Below are 17,735 nucleotides of genomic sequence, written 5' to 3' on the forward strand. Positions count from 1 at the left end.
ACTGAGAGCTGCTGACAACTTACACATTTGCTTAATGCATGCAGTCCAATACTTTCTCCCCCTCTTAGTGTCTACTTCAACCATTTCTGCACCACGTTTGGACTCCTATCCATCATCACAGTACCGTGCACCGAGGATAACACAGTGCAGGGACTACTGCCCAAAGAGATAAAGCACTGTGACCATTGGGCCACTGGCCAGGCCCTGCTGCAGACCACATTTCTCTTGTTCTGTGTCTTCAGGACTTCAGGCTCACAAAATCCATTCAGCACTAGTAATGCTGAAGCATCTTTCTTTTATGGCTGCCATCCACCTGGGATTATTCAGATGAGTAACGCTATGCAAGCTACCCATCTGCAGCCAGCACTGCACTGAGGATACAGCAGAAACAAAGCCAAATTCATTCCAATAGAGAAAATAAAAATTACAGGATGCTGCTGTCTGACAAGCCCTCCTAAGGATGCGGCATCACATGAAAAAGCATCCCCTCCTCCCCTTCTGCTCACCCTAACTGTGACATTGGTCCATGGTGGACATACTAAACACATAAAGGGAAGCTGAATTTATTTGCTTGGTTCCCATTCCTCATCTGTTATCAGAAGAATAAATAAATCATTTTGGTATGGTTTTTAAACAGATGATGAGCTTGAAGGGATGAGTGTTTTATATAACCCTCAGGCTCAGCTGCCTTCAGCAGGATTGCTGCGGGCAGGCAGCCAGGAAAGCAGATTCCCCAATATCATTGTGACAGTGACACCTGGGCTGCCCACGAGCCTCTTCTCTCTCTAAGAGGCATTTTGGAGTATTTTCTAAGAACTGCAACTACCTGAAGAGACCTTAATAAAAACCTTTAAGTCAGATTTACAGAGCTATGGGTCAAGGAGACCAAGGTGAAGTTCCCCATTAGTAACTCAGAAGCTGCAGCGATGAGCTGAGCAGTGCAGGGCTTTGGGGTGCTGCGATGCTCAGCACGAGGCACTGCACAGTGTGCAGGTGGGACTGGCCCCCTTCAGGTTGGATATTAGGATAAATGTCTTCTCAGAAAGACAAGATGTAGTGGCACAGCTGCCCAGGAGCGGTGGGGTCACTGTCACTGGAGGTGTTTAAGAACCATGGAGATGTGGCACAGAGGGATGCAGTCAGTAGGCATGGTGAGATGGACTGAGGTTGGACTGGGTGATCCTGATGTTCTTTTTCAACCTATGATTCTTTTTGGAGGGTCTTTGGAGCCAGGTGAGACAGTAGTGTCCATATGGAGCTCCACAGGAAGCTGCAACCCACCTGCAGCTGGCTCCTTACACACTGGGTTCAGTGTGCAGACCCCTCTGCTTCACGCAGAATTAGCTGAAAGACCTACAGAAGCAATAAATGCTTCACCAGAACTTTCTCCTCTCCCACTGCTCTGGGCTCTTCCAGCTTTCTTCCCCCCAGAAATTCTTCCTGAAGCCATGATGCCAGCACAAATCCATCCAGACAACACAACATTAAAGACTTTCATCTGAGCAGCACAGAGGATCCCACTTAAATACCTGTTCAAAGGCTACTTCTGATGTAAGGGACCAAAACCTACCTACTGAGATGTGCAGCAGGCATTGCCTGTGAAGTCCATACTAAGCTTATTAGAAAATAAATCTTCCAGGGCACAAACAAAAGGCGGTAAAAAAATTAATTGGCTTTAATAGCAATTATAGCTTAGGAAGTGTTTCAATAAAAGGGAGCAGAGGTGTCAGGAGGTACATTCCTCCAGCTGTCCCAGAACACGAGGAGCTCTCCATTCCATTATCACAATAGACAACAGGCAACAGGGCCAAGGGCAGAACTGCACAACCACCCCATGCTCTGCACACAAGCAGCCTGCAGGACTTGCAACAGGATACTGCAACCTGCTCTGTACAGCAGGAAATAGTTCCTATTGCTGTTTTACAGCGTTATTAGGTTCCAGAGTCAACAGCCCATTCCCCAGCTCGTGTTTCAGGCATTTATGGGCTCAGCTCAGCAGCTGTACGCTGACCTGAGCAACAGGAATGCCTTCAAGAGGCTCAATTATAAAACAGGAAACATTCTATTTGGAGTAACAGAAAAGAGGTTGTGCTGGAGGGGAAGCATCCCTGTGCTTTTCAAGCTGTTCTGCATTAGCACAGAGCAATTCCCCACAGGGAAAGCTGCTCCCCAAGCACAGAGTCCCTTTCTGATGAGTATGTCCTGCCTTCCTCTGCCTCTGGCTTTTTTTGCACCTTCTTCACCCTTCCCAGCACCCGCAATGACCTTGATTAGCACTTCTGGGTTTTTTTCTTCCTTCAAAGTTGCCTCCACGTACTACAGGATACCTGGAATGAAGATCTTGAAGACACTCAAGATCAAACCCCACACTCATAACACAGTCGCTGCAGTGCCTGCCCTGTGCAGTGTGCTGGGATGTGCAATGCCACAGAGCCCTCTGACCCATGCCTGTGCCATGCAGCCACAGCAGGAGCTGCAGCAGCCCCGTCCCCCTGCCCCAGTGCCACCCACTGCCGCCTGCACAGGGACTGGGGACACAGCAGGAGTTACAGCCTGCTGCATCATCACCCCACCTGACAGCACGGCTTCTTACTGGAAACGCTACACTGCCGGAAAGGAAACGGCTCAGTAGAAAGTCCTTTCTTTAAAAAAAAATAAGAAAAAAGATTGTAGTTTCCTTTCAAGAAGCAAGCACTACAGAAAGAACACTTTCACACAAGTTAAGCAGTGCCCTGCACCGCACCAGGGAAATACCGGCTGCTCCTCTGCAGCCCTCCTGCTGGAGCAGCCTGCAATTATTCAGCAGCGGATTTAAGTGACGCATAGATTTGAATTTCAGCAGAGCTCTCATCCAGAGAGCCAGCAGCAAGGAGCTCCAGGCCCTCTCCTGGGATTTTACCACCAATGTTTGCCTTGTTTCACAGATGTGACACCTCAGCCTATGTTAGAGCAAAGGCTCCACAGGTTTGGCTTTCTCCAGCAAGGTCACAGTGACAGCCCATGGCACGGCTGTGACAGCACCATGAGCCCCAGCTCCACGCATGGCAGTGCTCCTGCTGTCCTCTCCTGTCCTCTCCATCAGTCAGCCCTGAGAACCGAGTGAAGGAACTGAATTTGTTGTGCTCACAGCAACACAGCAGCCTGATTCTAGCACAGGCAGCTGCCCCAGCCACCAAGCAGCTGCAAAGCCCCCAGCCACCCGAGCAGGACCTGGCCTGCAGGCACAGCACAGCTTTGTACCGCTGTGCACCCAGCAAGCCTAACTCCAGGAAATATCTGCACAGCCTGCCTCTTCATGCTGCAGGCTTGTTTTCAGTGCAACCAAACCCACTACTAACTCAGCACATCAGCACGCCACTGTTGGAGGCTATGGAAAAAGGAAACAGTGGGAGAGCTACAGGGACTCCTCTCTGAGCCTTTGGCAACCACAAACCACTGTCAGAGCAGTCAGAGATTATCCCTGAAGAACATCGACAGAGGTAATCAGTGCTGCATGGAAACTGGTTCACATGTTTAAGAGTTGAATCAGAAATTAATACCCACGCTTGGCAGAAACGCAGCCCTTCTGCAGCCATTGGAGGATTTGCAGTGAATGAGACAGACCTGGCAGGAGGCTCACAGAGAAACCTGGCTGCTGCACACAGGGGACACGGGTAACCCAAGTGCAGGGCTGAAGCTGGAGACCACTCGCCTTATGGACCCCAAACCTGACCCTGCTGAGGATGCTCTGCTCAATGAAGACCACAGTGTGAACCTGCTGCAGGTTGCTAGCCCTGCAATCCACCTCTAAGCTCTGTTATTTTGAGTATCAATAGGAGAAAAACTTCATTTCCTTAGCATTTCCTAATTTCTTTGCAGAAGGTTTGAACTCCCCTTACATGAGCCCTCAGAGTCAAAGACAACAAATCTTCAGGTTGTCCCGAAACCAGCAGGCCACCAGCTGGGCTGGTCTCTAATTGACACACAGAGCTCTGCATCCAGACCAGCTCACCTCATCTTTGTGCCACCTGCACACAGAACTGAGGACTCTCTTGAACTCCTCCTCTCACAAGTTTTACCTGAGTTCTGCTCCCTACAAAGTTAATAAGCATAACATGAGTGCTCCCAGCAGGGCTGACGCATTACAGCTCCATGGCCTCCAGGAAGTGAGGCCATGGGGAAGCAGCCTCAAGTCAACTGCCTTCTATTCCCTTCAGCAAAGAGTAAGCTCAGAGGAATGATCATTTTCCTTTCTGCAACGGTGGAGGAAAGCTTCAGTTAGCCAAAGTATGTTGTGTTTCCCAAGAAGACACAATTTTCAAAATAATTAAGTCATTAAAATTCCCCATCAGCTTTTGCCATTAGCAACAGCAAGACCATTCTCCTCTCCACGCTGGTGGAAGAACTTTACTAACTGCTCTATAAAAACCAGCTTTGTTAATGAACCATTTTATTCTGCTCCTGTTTGCATACAAGAAAGTTCCTTCACCAATGGATTCCCCACGTCAGGGAGTTCTTCATTATGTGTTTAATGCTACCCAGGAGCAACAGGCCCAGCTGCATGCCCTTCAGCTGTGGCAATACAAGAAATGTGACAACGAACAGCAGAAGGCCCTGTGCGCTCCCTGAACCTCTCACACCTGTCTGGAACGAACACTTCTGAGATGCTTCCCATGTTCTACAAAGACTGAAGGAAGTCCCATTCTATGCCTCCATTCCCATCCCAGCCGGTGCTGCAGTACAGAAGTCTGTTTCCTCCTGTGCACCTCATCACAAAGCGCTGCTCCAGGGGAAAGCAGCCAACCAGACCAGGGCACCCAGCAAGGCTGCTTGTCACACGAGCAGCTGAAAGCCGTACAGTTGTGTAACGGAAACCTGATCTACAAATCTCAAACAAATTCTAGTTATTCCCCTCTGAAAAGAGGATGCATGCAGCTGGAGCTGCCCCACACGCTTCTGCTGCCGCCGGTCATCGGAGCAGCAAGCACTGCACAGCTCCAAGCCCCACCAGCACATCACCTCTCTTCTAAAAGCACAGGGGACACTTGAGAAGAAGCAGATTGCCAGCAAAGAGTGAGCGAAACTGGGCCCTGACCGCACAAGGGAAATGCATGCAAGCTACTGGCAGTGGATGGAGCACCTTGTGCTGGTAGGATTGGCACACATTGCTGTGTTCTTTTGGTAAGGGCACAAGGAGGACAGGCAGCTGCAGTGCTCCCTTCCATAGTTTGGATTAGGGAGCACTGGAGCAAGGGCTGATGTCCCAGCAAAAAACGTACGGTCCTCACTGACAGGCAGTGCTCTGGGACAGAACAACTGCAGGGCTAAAAGCAGCGAGATGACAATCAGGCTTGGCATGAGCCACATGGTCGGGACAGCCCACGTTAACCTCTCTACTGCTGGAGACTCGCAACCCCACAGAGCTGCCCTTCATGAGGGACATTTCTTGAAGCTGACCCCAAGAAATCCAACTGGTTGAGCTGCAGCAGTCACTGTGGGGAAGACAAGGGACAGGGCGAGAGACAGGGCCACCTCCTTTGCCAGCACCAGGCTGCTCCTCCACCAGCTGCACCTTGCTGCTTTGTGCCAACAGCAGCAGGAGGAGGGTCTTGATGGAACTGCAGAAGATGCAGAAGCCTGGATAAATCACAGAATCATAGAATGACTTGGGGCAGGTGGAAACTTAAAGATCATCCTGTTCCAACCCCTGCCATGGGCTGGCTGCCCCTCATCAGATCAGGCTGCTCAGGCCCCATCCACAGCCTTGGGCACCTGCAGGGATGGAGCATCCATTTCTCACTGGACATCAGGAAGCGTCTGGTGCTGCTGAAGCACATCCCCAGAACGAAGAGCAGGGAGGAGGGCAGGCTCATTGTGCAGAGCCACCAACTGCTCCCACCCACTGCTGCACCACACAGGGCAATGAATGCACCAACACTTCCCCTCTGTGAGTTTGATAAAAACTGCTGACTGCTGCTCACAAAAGCAAAACAAAACGACCAGGCGGCAGGAAGCGGCTGTGTGAGGCTCTCTGGAAGATGCCCTCTCTGCATCTGTGTCACAAACACCAGGAGCACAGCGAGATGGGTTCGAGATACCACACGTGGCTGCAGCCAAGGATAGCTCATCAGAAACCTGATTTATTTAACAAATACATGAGCAGCTTTTCTAAGCCCAGGGACACACAGGGAAGTGGTGCTGCTCTGAGCGACAGGAAGCACGGTTTGTAGCCGAGCCCCATGGGAGGCACCGCAGCTGCATTTCCCCCAACTGCTCTTATCTTGTCTCACAGGAACAGGAGGCTTGTTCTGAAACTCAGCCCTGTGCAAAGCAAACAAACAGCCCACCGCATTCACCAAACCCTGCTGCGTTCAGGAAAGCACAGCAAATCAGTGCACATCGGCACTGACTTCACAGCACATCAGCACAGACGCTTTGGTGCTCCTAAAGCCAGGTGATTTAAATTCTGGGCTGTCACATGTTTTAACCCCGAGCTGGGCTTTTTTTCTCTTTTAAGCACAAAGATAAGTCCCCATCATCAAGAGAGCAGAACTCATAGGAATCAGACTTCTCAAAGACAGAGGATGAGAAAACTGTTTTCTATGGTAAATCAGTTCAAGAGAGGCTCAGCAAAACATGATGGATAATTAGTGTTTTCCTTCTGACAGCTAGGAGCAATTGTCATCTCTTTAAATCTAGTGCACCTCACCAACATAAAACTAAACTGTCTGAAAATGAAACAAAACACCCAGCAAAAAATAATCCCAGTGAATACTAGCTAAGATGTACAAAGTCATACAGCAGACTGTCACCTGCGTGAGACAGCTCAGCAGTACTGCAGGTAAAGCCAAGATGGAAAGAGCCATCAGCTGAATGAGCGTGGATGGAAATAGAGCCCCACCAGGCTGGGTTTCTCCTAATACAGTAGAGCAAAAGAAAACTAACCTGATTAGGAAGGGGAGGGAGACTGATCCAGATTCATCTGGCAAAGCACTCAGCTATAAAGTGACATTTATTTGTCCAGGAGCATAATATACGTGCAGCAGCAGCACTGTGTCTGCCCTCAGCAGGGAGGCAGATCCCAGCACTAGCACTGAGAGCCACTGCCTCCTCCAGCCAACCTGCACAGCCCCAGGTGAGCTCCCCACTACTCACAGCCAACACTTTTTCCCAGGGGCTGATTTGGGTTAAGTGTAACCTCAGTAAGTTGCAGGGAGTCCCGAGTTCTGTTCCACTGGCCCATCATTAACAACACTAATCACTGCACAGCTGTGGTGCTGCCCATTAACACAAGAAGGATTAATGTGAGAAGCACCAAGGTTGAACAGTCCCTGCTCCCAAACCAACAGCTCCCTCCCCACTGTCAGTCAGACAGTGGTCTCAGAGGATGCTGCTCTGCCCATGTCACATTCATCCCTGCCTGTTCTGCTGCTTTCTGCAGCCATGCCCATTCCACGGGATGCACAAGTGTCCATGGCACTAGGTTTGCAACTTAGAACTGGGGAATGGCACAAGAAACCCACAGCTGGAAAGCTGCACAGAGGAAAAGAAACTGCAGTGATGGTCCAAACCCTGAATCCATGCCGCAGCTTCAATACTGACCAGTGCTGGAGTAACAGCTCTCTTCATTCCGAGGAGCAATGGAAGACTGTCACAGATGAGTATAATTTGTGGCAGAAGGGAGAGCAGCAGCTTATCCATGACATTTCACAGCAATGTGATTGAAGTTATTGGAGATTGGATTTGCCATGAAAGCACACAGGGAATCCCTTCCAGTTGCCCTTTTACATAAAGCTCTATAACCACTGGCCCATCTCACAGGAGCAGGATGGACTGTGAGCACCCGCAGCCCGCCCTTCCTAAGGCTGCTATTTCAGGCTACCAAGCCAAGACTTGAACAAAATGAAGAGTCCCATTTACTTTCTGAAGAGTCCTGCTCTGCCCTGATAGCTTGCTAATTAAAGATGCTCTATCTGAAGTGAAAGAAAATAAACCAGGTCAGAAAAGTTCGAAAGCTACAGAAAGCAAAGTAGGTTGAAGCCAGCTGTGTGCAGAAGGCCGTGTGCCTGGCCTCACCTGGTCCCTGCACAGCTCACAGCCCCAGGGCTCGGCTGCAGCCCCCAGTTGGATCTCTCCTCTCCCCACTGACAGTGGAGACGCCTTGGCACAGGAAAACTGCTGTATGAATGTTTTCATTCAAGAATATTTTCTTGGTACAATTTTACTCTTTTGAAACAGACATTTTTGACAGTGAAGCTGTGGGTGCCCCATCCCTGGGGGTGTTCAAGGCCAGGCTGGATGGGGCCCTGGGCAACCTGGACTGGTGCAACTGGACCAGTTGCAATTAGCAACTGGACAGCCAGCCCACAGTCAGGGTTGGAAGTGGATGATCTCTGAGGGCCCTTCCAACTCTACCATTCTATGGAAAGCTGGGCAGCCAAGGCCCACCATTAAACAGGGAGCCCAGGTCAAAGCTTGAAAAATGTGGCTGCAAGGATGGATGCTGGTACAAAGTGCACATTGAGCATAAGAAACACTGACTTTAGCCCGTTTCCTACATGGATAACACTTACAGCCACTCTGCCTCATGCCATCTAGGGGTGCAGAGGCCAAACTCAGCAATAAGCAGTTGCAAATTGCAGTGGCCTCAGTGGAAACTGCATCTGCTTGCTAGGAGCTGCACATGGGCTCTTGTTCCCCGAATTAAAAGGAGTGCAGGGTGCTTGATTGCATCTCGGCTCTTGATTACAAAGGCATCAGCAGACAGAATTAAACAGCATCTTCCTGGCCTATTTAGCATCCTTTGGGCGACGGGTTTGAGAGCAGCAAGGCTTAGGATATTTTTAATGGTTGTGCCAGAATCTGATTTCCTTTCGTTTTGTCAAGGCATTTGCAGTGGGTGATAAGGTTTCCCAAAAATCTGGCCAGGCTCCAGAGGAAGAACCAAGCAGTGGGAGTGTATGCAAAAGCCGTTCTGCACTGGGTCATAAGGCACTGCCTGCACCAGCTGCCATAGCAACTGCTGAGAGAGAAAGAATTAGAGCATTCTTCACGGAAGTAGGAAAACTCACAGTCAATACACATAAGGATGGGATGCAAAGCAAAATAAAGAGGATAAATAAGAGCAAGTGAGGAGAATACACAGAGCTGAGCGAGAAGCAAGAGTGCATGCACAGGTATATGCGCTCTGGTGTTGTGCAGGTGCCTATAAATACACTAAGATACCTAACCCCAGCCTCATTAGCAAGCATTTTAGATACAGTTGATCCTGCCTAGGGGCACGAGGTGGATTACATGACCTCCCAGGGCCCGCTCAACCTCTATTTTCCATGATTCTAGGAGGAAGAAACCTACACCAGCTGAGCAGCGCTGGCCTCAATCCAGCAAGCCAGGAATTTAAATCTGGAAAAAAAAATAGATTTAATCCACTTTTAAAGTTCTCCTTGACCAGGAGAGGGGGCAGAAAGCAGAGCCTGCAGCCACTCATAGCCACAGCTTGCAGCAAAGGCTCTCCTGCCCATGCATGTTATCCACATATCATGTTCTCAAGTGCAGCAGGATAAAGCAAGCATCAATCGTGAATGGCTTGGTCCTGCAAGAAGGCTTCACCTCCAAAAATATTCATTTCCCCACCAACATTCATTTGCAAAAAAGAGCTGGCTATGGAACTGTGCCTTAGCCCAGACCCACTGACAAACACAGTGATGCTGCAAAACTCCAGGTACCAGCGAGGGATCGCGCTGACGCCTTGCATGCTTCCGACAGAATTGGATTAGATACCAGCACAGCTCTGCAGAGCCTTGGCTGGGGAGGTCACAGCCAACGTGGGCAGAGAGCCGACATTTCAATCCAGGTTGCTGCTGCTTATTACACAGAAAATAGCAGAGGTCTCTGACTGAGCTGTTATCCACGCTCTCTTATTTCTTGTTACTGGAGGGGGACAAAACACACAGTTATCTGAGCATAGGAAACAGCACACACCTGGAAGGCAGCCAGGCAGGTGATAAATGCATCAACTGCAAGATACCCCACGTCACAGCACCGGAGAGCCGGGAGCTGAAGCAGCAGCCCCTCAGCCTCACCCTGTGGAAGTCAGACGTGCTGTGTGGCACGACCCATTCCAGCAGCCATACCCTCAGCAGTCAGCAGGCAGCAATTCTTCCAGGGAAATCACAAGGACAGACAGGCTGGGAAGTCACCGGCTCAGAACAAGAGCAATAGATCAGCAAATATTAATGGGCTCAGATGCGGAAGTTCAGGCTTTGACATTTGGCAGTCCACAGATAACAACCACAGCGCAGCCACCCAAGGCTGCCCTGCCACAATCAGAAGCAGAGCAGCCAGGAGAGAGAACAGAAAGGTTAAACACAGGAGAATCGGAGCTCTGCTGTGTGCACGAGCACCCTGAGCCCCAGCACAGGCGGCCCCAATTTGGCTGAGCAAGGCTGGAGGGCAGATGGCGATCCAACATGGCAGACCTGCTGCACCATGCATGTGCCAAGAGCCCCAGCTGCTCCCCACCACCCGGACCTCCTTCAGAGCACTCCCTCCTTGCAGGTGCACGAAGAAGCAATACCAGCAATACCATCAGCAGCACCAAAGAGCTGTGCCAGATTTAAACACATGGGCTATGCAGCCTGGTCTGGCTAAGAGCCATTCACTGCCAGGAAACTGCCTTTTTTAGCATGTTTTCGTAAATAAGAGGGGCCTACAAGCAGACAGCCTATAAGTGAAACCAAAGAGATGGTTCTGACTTCCACCTCCAGAACACACTACAGCCAAATTTTAGAAGCGGATTAAATGATTTAAACTACGTTCAGGAAGAAACAATTCATCAGCCAATCCCACCTGGATTCAAAGCGCCTTGAATCCAAACAGAACCCTAGAGAGACAAGTAGTTCTGATCCAATGCTGGGTGTTCATCTTGTAAGATCGTTGCAGGATATATAAAAGAAAGACTTCCAGTGGCATCAGAAATGGTAGAAATGCTGAAGTGTAAAAGCCAGGAACTGAAGGAACATGTAAAAATCACCCATTTCCCTGTGCCGACACAGCGGGAAGGGGCAGATGCACCCCGGGAGGCGAGAGGGCAGGCAGCACGCACACATCTGGGGGTTTCATTTTGGACAAAAATAAATATATTTGGATAAAATAATATATGGATATATATATATATATATATATATTGGATATAATATATTTGGATAAAAATAATAAGAAAAATCCCAGTGAGGCTTCCTATATCACTGTACCCTAGCATATCCTAGCAAGGACAGCCAGGGTGCGTTATTACAGAGTACTTTTGCAGTTGTGTTTTCACCAGGAAATACCACGTGCTATTGATACTCTAGAACTATAGAGCAAAAACCAACAACAGATAAGGTGTGCATTTCTGCTCATGTCTTAAACCCTCTGGATGAAAGGGATTTGAAACAAAACATTTCTGTTGACTCTGAAGTTGGGGAGGCGGAACCACCCCAGGAAACCCAGAGATGGACTTTTAAGCACCAAAAAAAAAAACCCTTTGGAATTCGTAGCTCTTATGGAAATACTTCTCCTGCTTTGTTGAAATTCCAGAAAGTCATGAGGAAAAGAATAAATAAATACAGAGCAGCCATTTGTTGTGATAACAGAGAAAGGCACATACTCAATATTGCCTGTGCCCCCGGATGCCATCTCGTCGGCTGCCATATGTGAGCCGCCCCGCCTCGGCATCAGGTTGGGAGTGTGTGAAAAAAGCCCAGTTAAATGTGGCCAACTGTGTGAATCTGCTTTTGGAAGACACAGCAGCCGGCATTAACAGAATTAACAAAATCCCTGACTGCCAGGAGCTCCCACGCAGGGCTCCTCGAAGGAAAGGGGTTTCATTTCCACGCCAATGGACTTTAAAGACTCAAGAAACACTCTGTTATTGTGCAGAAGCTCTACATTTCTGACTCTAATCATTCCCCAAGCACACAGGTATACACTCAGACTGCTGGCAATAAAAGGCACTTTCTTTCAATGCTCTTCAAAAGGCACAAAACCCAGGAGAAAAATCTTCCGAGACAGATAAATGCACTTGCTCATACACTTGGACACAGGAACTCCATGTAAAAAGCTTCAGGAGACTAATAATGTGGGTGGAAAATTAAGGCACCTCATAAAAGGTTTTTAGTAACAAGGGAACAGATCGCATCAGCTAGGAAAGGTTAACGAAAGCAATTTATAGACACTAATTAGGGCCTCTCTTTAAAGTGCCTTTGCAATGACAAGGTTGGTTTTATTCCAAAAAGGTGGAAAGGAGCTGCCTGGGGAGGGCTGTGCTTCTCGCACACAGGGCTTGTCACCCTCGGTATTACTGAGCACTGAGGAGATTTAAGGGTCATTATGAAGGGAAACATGGGGGATGTGCCTGCACAAATAAGCTGTGCAATACTTATACCCTCCCAGGGAAAATCTTCTCAATGAGATGAAAGCCAACCTCAGCCTGCCCTGCACAGCTCCAAACTGCCAAGCAGTGGAGTGAGGGAGGACCCAGCAAACCACAAACTGCAAATGGAAACCACTCTGCTGGACGCCAGGACCAACACTGAGCTTCTGGGGCATCAATCATGAGCATCTGCAGGATTAAATTCCTCCAGAAGCTCTGTTTGACATAACTCTCTGCCCCGACTGAGTACTGCTTGCAGGAGGTGGGAGCTGAAGGACTCTGATGCTGCCCGAGCTGTGCCCATGGGAACAAGGGCCCATGTTGATGGTGGCAGGAGAAACCAGGGCACTTTCAGCACTGCAGGAAGGTGAGGCTGTCCTCTGGGTGCTTTATTTTGCAGTTGGTTCCCCGAAAGGAGCACAGCCTGCCCTCAGCTAGGGCAAACCTTCCAGTCTCCGCCGTTGGGGTAGAAGCTCCCTCTGCATACGGGCTGTGTGTGGAAAAGCACTTCTAGGCAGCAAATGCCACACATTCCCCTAGGCAGCCTCTGGGAGCTCCATCTTCCATTTACAGATCACCAGCCCCTCTCCTGCTCCCCAGGACCACTCCCGCAGCAGTTCAGTGATGCAGAAAGCCTGACACGACAGCCTGGCAGCAGCCACCAACCACCCTGGGACTAGCCTCCATCCGTCACCTTGCAGACTTCAGAAGCCCTTGCAATTTCTTGGCAATTAGAACAGTGGCTTGCAAAGCTTTATTGCATTATAAAGCATTTCTCCTTCCTAACTATTATAACAGAAGCTAAGCACAACACTGCTGCAACACATCTAGCCTGTGCTCCTTTCCCCCAGGCTAGCTTTGTCCATCCCCAGCCATCTCATGTCCCACAGCAGACAGAGATCCTTCCGGATCTCCCATGACCCCCTCACCCATCCAACCCATCTACGTCATCATCCTGCAGACACATCAGGCTGTGCCTCGGGCTGGGCTTGGGCCTTCAGTGTACTGTCATTTAGAATGGCTACAGAGCGTGCTGCTCCTCCAGAGAATGGTCTTCCCAGCTTCTCTGTAGGGGAGCATGGAGTGGGTCCAGAGATCCCCATTCTCCCCTCAGAGCTGTCCGTAGGTCCTTCAGCTTCAAGCCAAAGGCCCCAGCCGAGGCAGGTAGCAGCGCAGGCCTGGTTCTGTCAACAGATCCCAGCGAGTTGTTCACAGCAGCTTGTTTGCTAAACCAGGGACTTTTTGACAGATCTGTCGCAGGAGATGCTCACGGCTCCTGCCCACACTCCTTGTCAGTGTCACCTCCTTTAGCCCTGTTTCACCACCCTGTTTTCCAAAATGGGAAGCATGGTGAATTGGTCCTTGTCCAAACAGAGCAGAGATGAGGTAGATGACTGTAGGCACACAGGAACCCACTGCAGTGCCTGCTGTGGGGCTCCCCGAACCCTGCTCCACACAGACCTGCAGGGCTCCTTCTCCAAGAACTGCCCCACACAGCCATGCTGTATCCCACAGTTGGCATAACCGGGACTCGGGGCTATTCCAAAGGGCAAGGTTGGGTTTTTCCTTCACAGTCACCACCCCACAGAGCTCAGTCCTCCAGCCGGAGGCCATGTCACAGCACAGCGTGCTTTCCTGACAGAACCCTAACTGGCTCTTCAGCTCCATTCATCCCAAATTCACTGCACAGTGCCCATGTCACCGCTTTTCCACCTCTGGAGTGAGAAAGTTAGAAAGTTATAAATAGAGAATATGAATAAAGGATGCAAATTGCACGCCCGCTTGGAGGTTGCTCAAGAGATGACGAGCGCTAACGGCACCCCCAGCTCTAAACTTTCCTCACACGAGCTTCTCAACTCTTTAAATCATTTATATTTCTCCTCCCCCTCCTCTTCCCACATGGAAACAGAAGATGATTCATATGCTGAAATCATCCCCAAGGACCTCCAGAAGGCCAGGAATTCACTCACTTGGCCTCCAGCATTCGGTAAGGAAATATTCCCAGTTTGACATCTAGGTTTGCTGCCATCTCTTCCTTCCCTTTACACCAGCGCCGCAGCACGGAGGGACAGAACCTGCCTGCAGGCTATTTGGAGTTTAATAAACTCGAGGCATCTGAGAAATCCAGCTGGGCAGGGGAATCACCCCTGGTTATGGCCTACAGCCACCACCTGGGCCCGCTGAGGGACTGGCCCTCCGTTTCCAAGCAGCGCCGGGATATAAGGGCAGGTGTGTGAAAGGCCATCTCAGAAACAAGGACGTAACTCTGGGGAGATTCCTCACGAGGCCCGGTTCTTGCTGTCCCTCCGTATATTCTGCTTCTTGCAGAAGATGGCAGAATCCAGAGCAACGTTCCCTAGCAAAGACACAACACAACTGTAGGTTTCCAAGGCTTTCTTTGTCTCTGCAACACCAGTGGATCTAGAAGATCACATCAATTTCAGTACCTGGCAGCAATCCCAAAGACTGCTCCAGGACTTCCCTGAGAAATATTTTTACCTCTCTGTGGAGCATTTGCCCTCAGTTCCCAGTAGGAAGCCCACTGTTTTGACGTGGACTTTATGACACACGGTACACAGTGACTTGGTTGTTAGGAAAGCAGGCAAGGACAGTGCTAATACCCAAGATACAGAGGAAGAGGTGAGGCAGACAAATCCCTCTCTTAAAGGTATCTTAACCTTTAGCAAAGCAGGTGGTTGGCCACTGTGTGTAACCAGTGACTCAAGCTCTCCTCCCAGGGAAGATTCCTTGTTAAAATAGTTACTGTGTTGGAAGTATTTTGGAAGTTGGAAGTTCTCTATTTCATTTATTAAAATCACAGGAGAATTGCAGCGGCCACTATAGGAACAAAGACCCAATTCTCTCATTTGGGAGAGTAAGAGGCCTCTTTTGCTGTCCCTCCAAACCCAGCAGTAGTGCTGGTGGCATCAGCAGAGCTCAGCTCAGCTGCCCCGCTTCCAAACAACTGCCAGAGCCGTGGTTTCCCAGAGCTCACAGGTTTTCCCCCGTGCAGTGCTGAGGTTAATTGGGATTGGCTTTTAGGCATCTTTTTCTTCCCTTCATTTTAAACAAAAACAAAACAGAAACGGTGCCATTAAACCAATTCCTGAAAAATGTGGAACTTTCTCTTCCACGGGAAGCGTTAAGCAAAGAAATGATTTTCATTATGTTAAATAGGGAAAAAATCTATACACCCATGTAGCTCTCAATCAATCTCTCAAGCAGGGAAGCTGAAAAGATTTACACTGACATGTAAATCCCCGTGACAGACTTCTGAAAAGCCTCTAAAATAGACACATCCAGAAGGCAAAGAAGCGTTTCTCACCTTCTGTACAAGGAAAGCGTGAAAAGGAAAGAGATGAAAGCCGCCTTCCTTTTCCCAGATCTCGGTCATAACTCCTGCCCCATCCTGTCACTTTGTGCCCACTCCTGGTGTCATTCTAGGTAACGCTGGTATCTCACATTGCTTTCAATGCCCCAGCCCATAGCTATGCCAGAGATAGCAACACTCTAGAGACCAGTCCATGCCAAGGGCAGTCCGTGGATGTCAACACAGATTCGCACTGAGGAGCTACATGGATGTCACAGGTAGCCAAACAAATGAACTGCCAGATGTAAGCTCCCTACCTTCCTCCAAGTCATTCCTCAGAGAAGCCTCCAGCAGAGCAACACTGGCTTCGAAAGACACTTTCTTCCGGTTAACAGCGTTTCTCTTCTTTTCATGCTTCCGCTTCTTGTGCTGCATCTCCTTCTCATACTGTGCCCATTTTTTCAGCTGCTGAGCCCTCCGCTTCTGGGCCGCCCGCAGCCTCTCCAGCGTGGGCACCTTGTCCAGCAGCTGCAGCTCTGTCAGGAGGTCCACGTGGGCATCCATCGCTTCTACTGGCAAAGGGGGGCCAGAGGACGTCCCAGCTGGAAATGGTGTCCTACCACAGGTCCTCGGGATCGTGGCTGCCTGGTGCTATACCAGCATCCTGGGGCCAAGCTGGGAAGGGCCCATCGCAGTCTAATGAGAAGTTGGTGGAAGCCTGAAATGAGAGGTAAGTATGAGGGATCAATTCTCACTGCCCCACGCAGACAAATGATTATGATCAGCCCACTGGAAAACTCAACAGGCAACACCTACCATCTCAAAAGAAGGTTCATTTAATTGCACTTCAAGCACTCGCTTCTTCTCACTGACCTTTGTGATTCCACTTCCCACCCACTTCAAATACCCAAGCAAAACCCTCTTGACTAAGTAGCAGTTCTAACATACAATGCACTCACGCCTGAAGTTCAAGGTAGCCCTCCTTTATGAGCAGAACAAAGCTTAAGTGAACTAACAAGAAGTTCTTCCATAGTGTTTCACAGACATCATTCCCTAGACAACTCTGGAGAGACACATCCCCAGGCAGGTTTCTATCTGCCACAAGCATCGCTTGTACCCCATTGGCCCTTCTTACACCAGTCTTAGCCAAGGGCAGACAGATAGGATGTGGCTCCCACGTAGGCATTACCAACACTTTAACCATCTCAGCTACTTAAAAACACGGCATTTGGTGTGCATTTTTTTCCCAGACATTTTCTCCATGACGCTGTAGACCATTCTAGTTCTGTTGTACAGCCTCCATGCTCACAGCAGTAAGTACAGTGACAGTGCAGACCCAGACTCGTGGTGCAACCACAACACCAGACATCACTGAGCAGCAGCACCACAGAGCAGCAAGCTGGGAGGCCCACAGGCAGCCACCATCATCTGCTGCAAAGCAGAAGGAAGCGTGCCCCAGATTTATGGGTCAACCCAACAGGGAAAGATGCACAAGAAATAAAGTCAGTGCCACAAGTGAACTGAACAAGTCCATTCCAAATAGACCCACTGAACGTGTACCACGCCAAATTGAAGCAAGCTACAAATAGTCACATACAATATCAGAGCTCCGAGGAGCTGCTGGGAGATGTCCAAACCGTGCAGTACATCCGCTGCATCTCAGTGAATTGCACAAGGCACAGACATCCAGTCCTTTCAAATACTGCCACACTTTCCACCGGGGTCTGACCTCACCTATAAATACTGCGGTTCTGACAGCGAGGCACGCCACTTCCTCCATGAGATAATTGGTTTGAAAACTGAAAACAAACAAACTCAGCCAGAGAACACAGGCAGCTTGCTTCATCCAGCCAAGAAGGCCAAGGGCAGCTTCAGTAGCCCCCACAAACCTTATTTTGAGAATTTTAGAATAGACGTGAACAAAAATAAAACTGTTTACGTCCCACGAGAACTCAAGATTGCAAAACTAAATTAATAATAATAATGTTTCAGTTCCACGCAGGTACAAACCCAAAACCTTGCTGAGTTTTTCCT

General features: G+C 49.4%; 1 protein-coding gene across 1 annotated transcript in view; it reads right to left on the reverse strand.

Annotated features, from left to right (window-relative positions):
* The window catches only part of PPP1R16B (protein phosphatase 1 regulatory subunit 16B), a 49,037-nt gene that overhangs the window by 17,909 nt on the left and 13,393 nt on the right, over positions 1-17,735 (reverse strand). Inside the window, exon 2 of the mRNA XM_042883680.1 lies at positions 16,019-16,419. Within this exon, the coding sequence (XP_042739614.1) occupies positions 16,019-16,265 (247 nt within the window). The 5' untranslated portion in view covers positions 16,266-16,419. The remainder of the gene's footprint in view (positions 1-16,018; positions 16,420-17,735) is intronic.

This window comes from Lagopus leucura, unplaced genomic scaffold (genome assembly GCF_019238085.1).
Source record: "Lagopus leucura isolate 7727_CA_CO unplaced genomic scaffold, USGS_WTPT01 Super-Scaffold_100039, whole genome shotgun sequence".
Taxonomy (NCBI): Eukaryota; Metazoa; Chordata; class Aves; order Galliformes; family Phasianidae; genus Lagopus; species Lagopus leucura.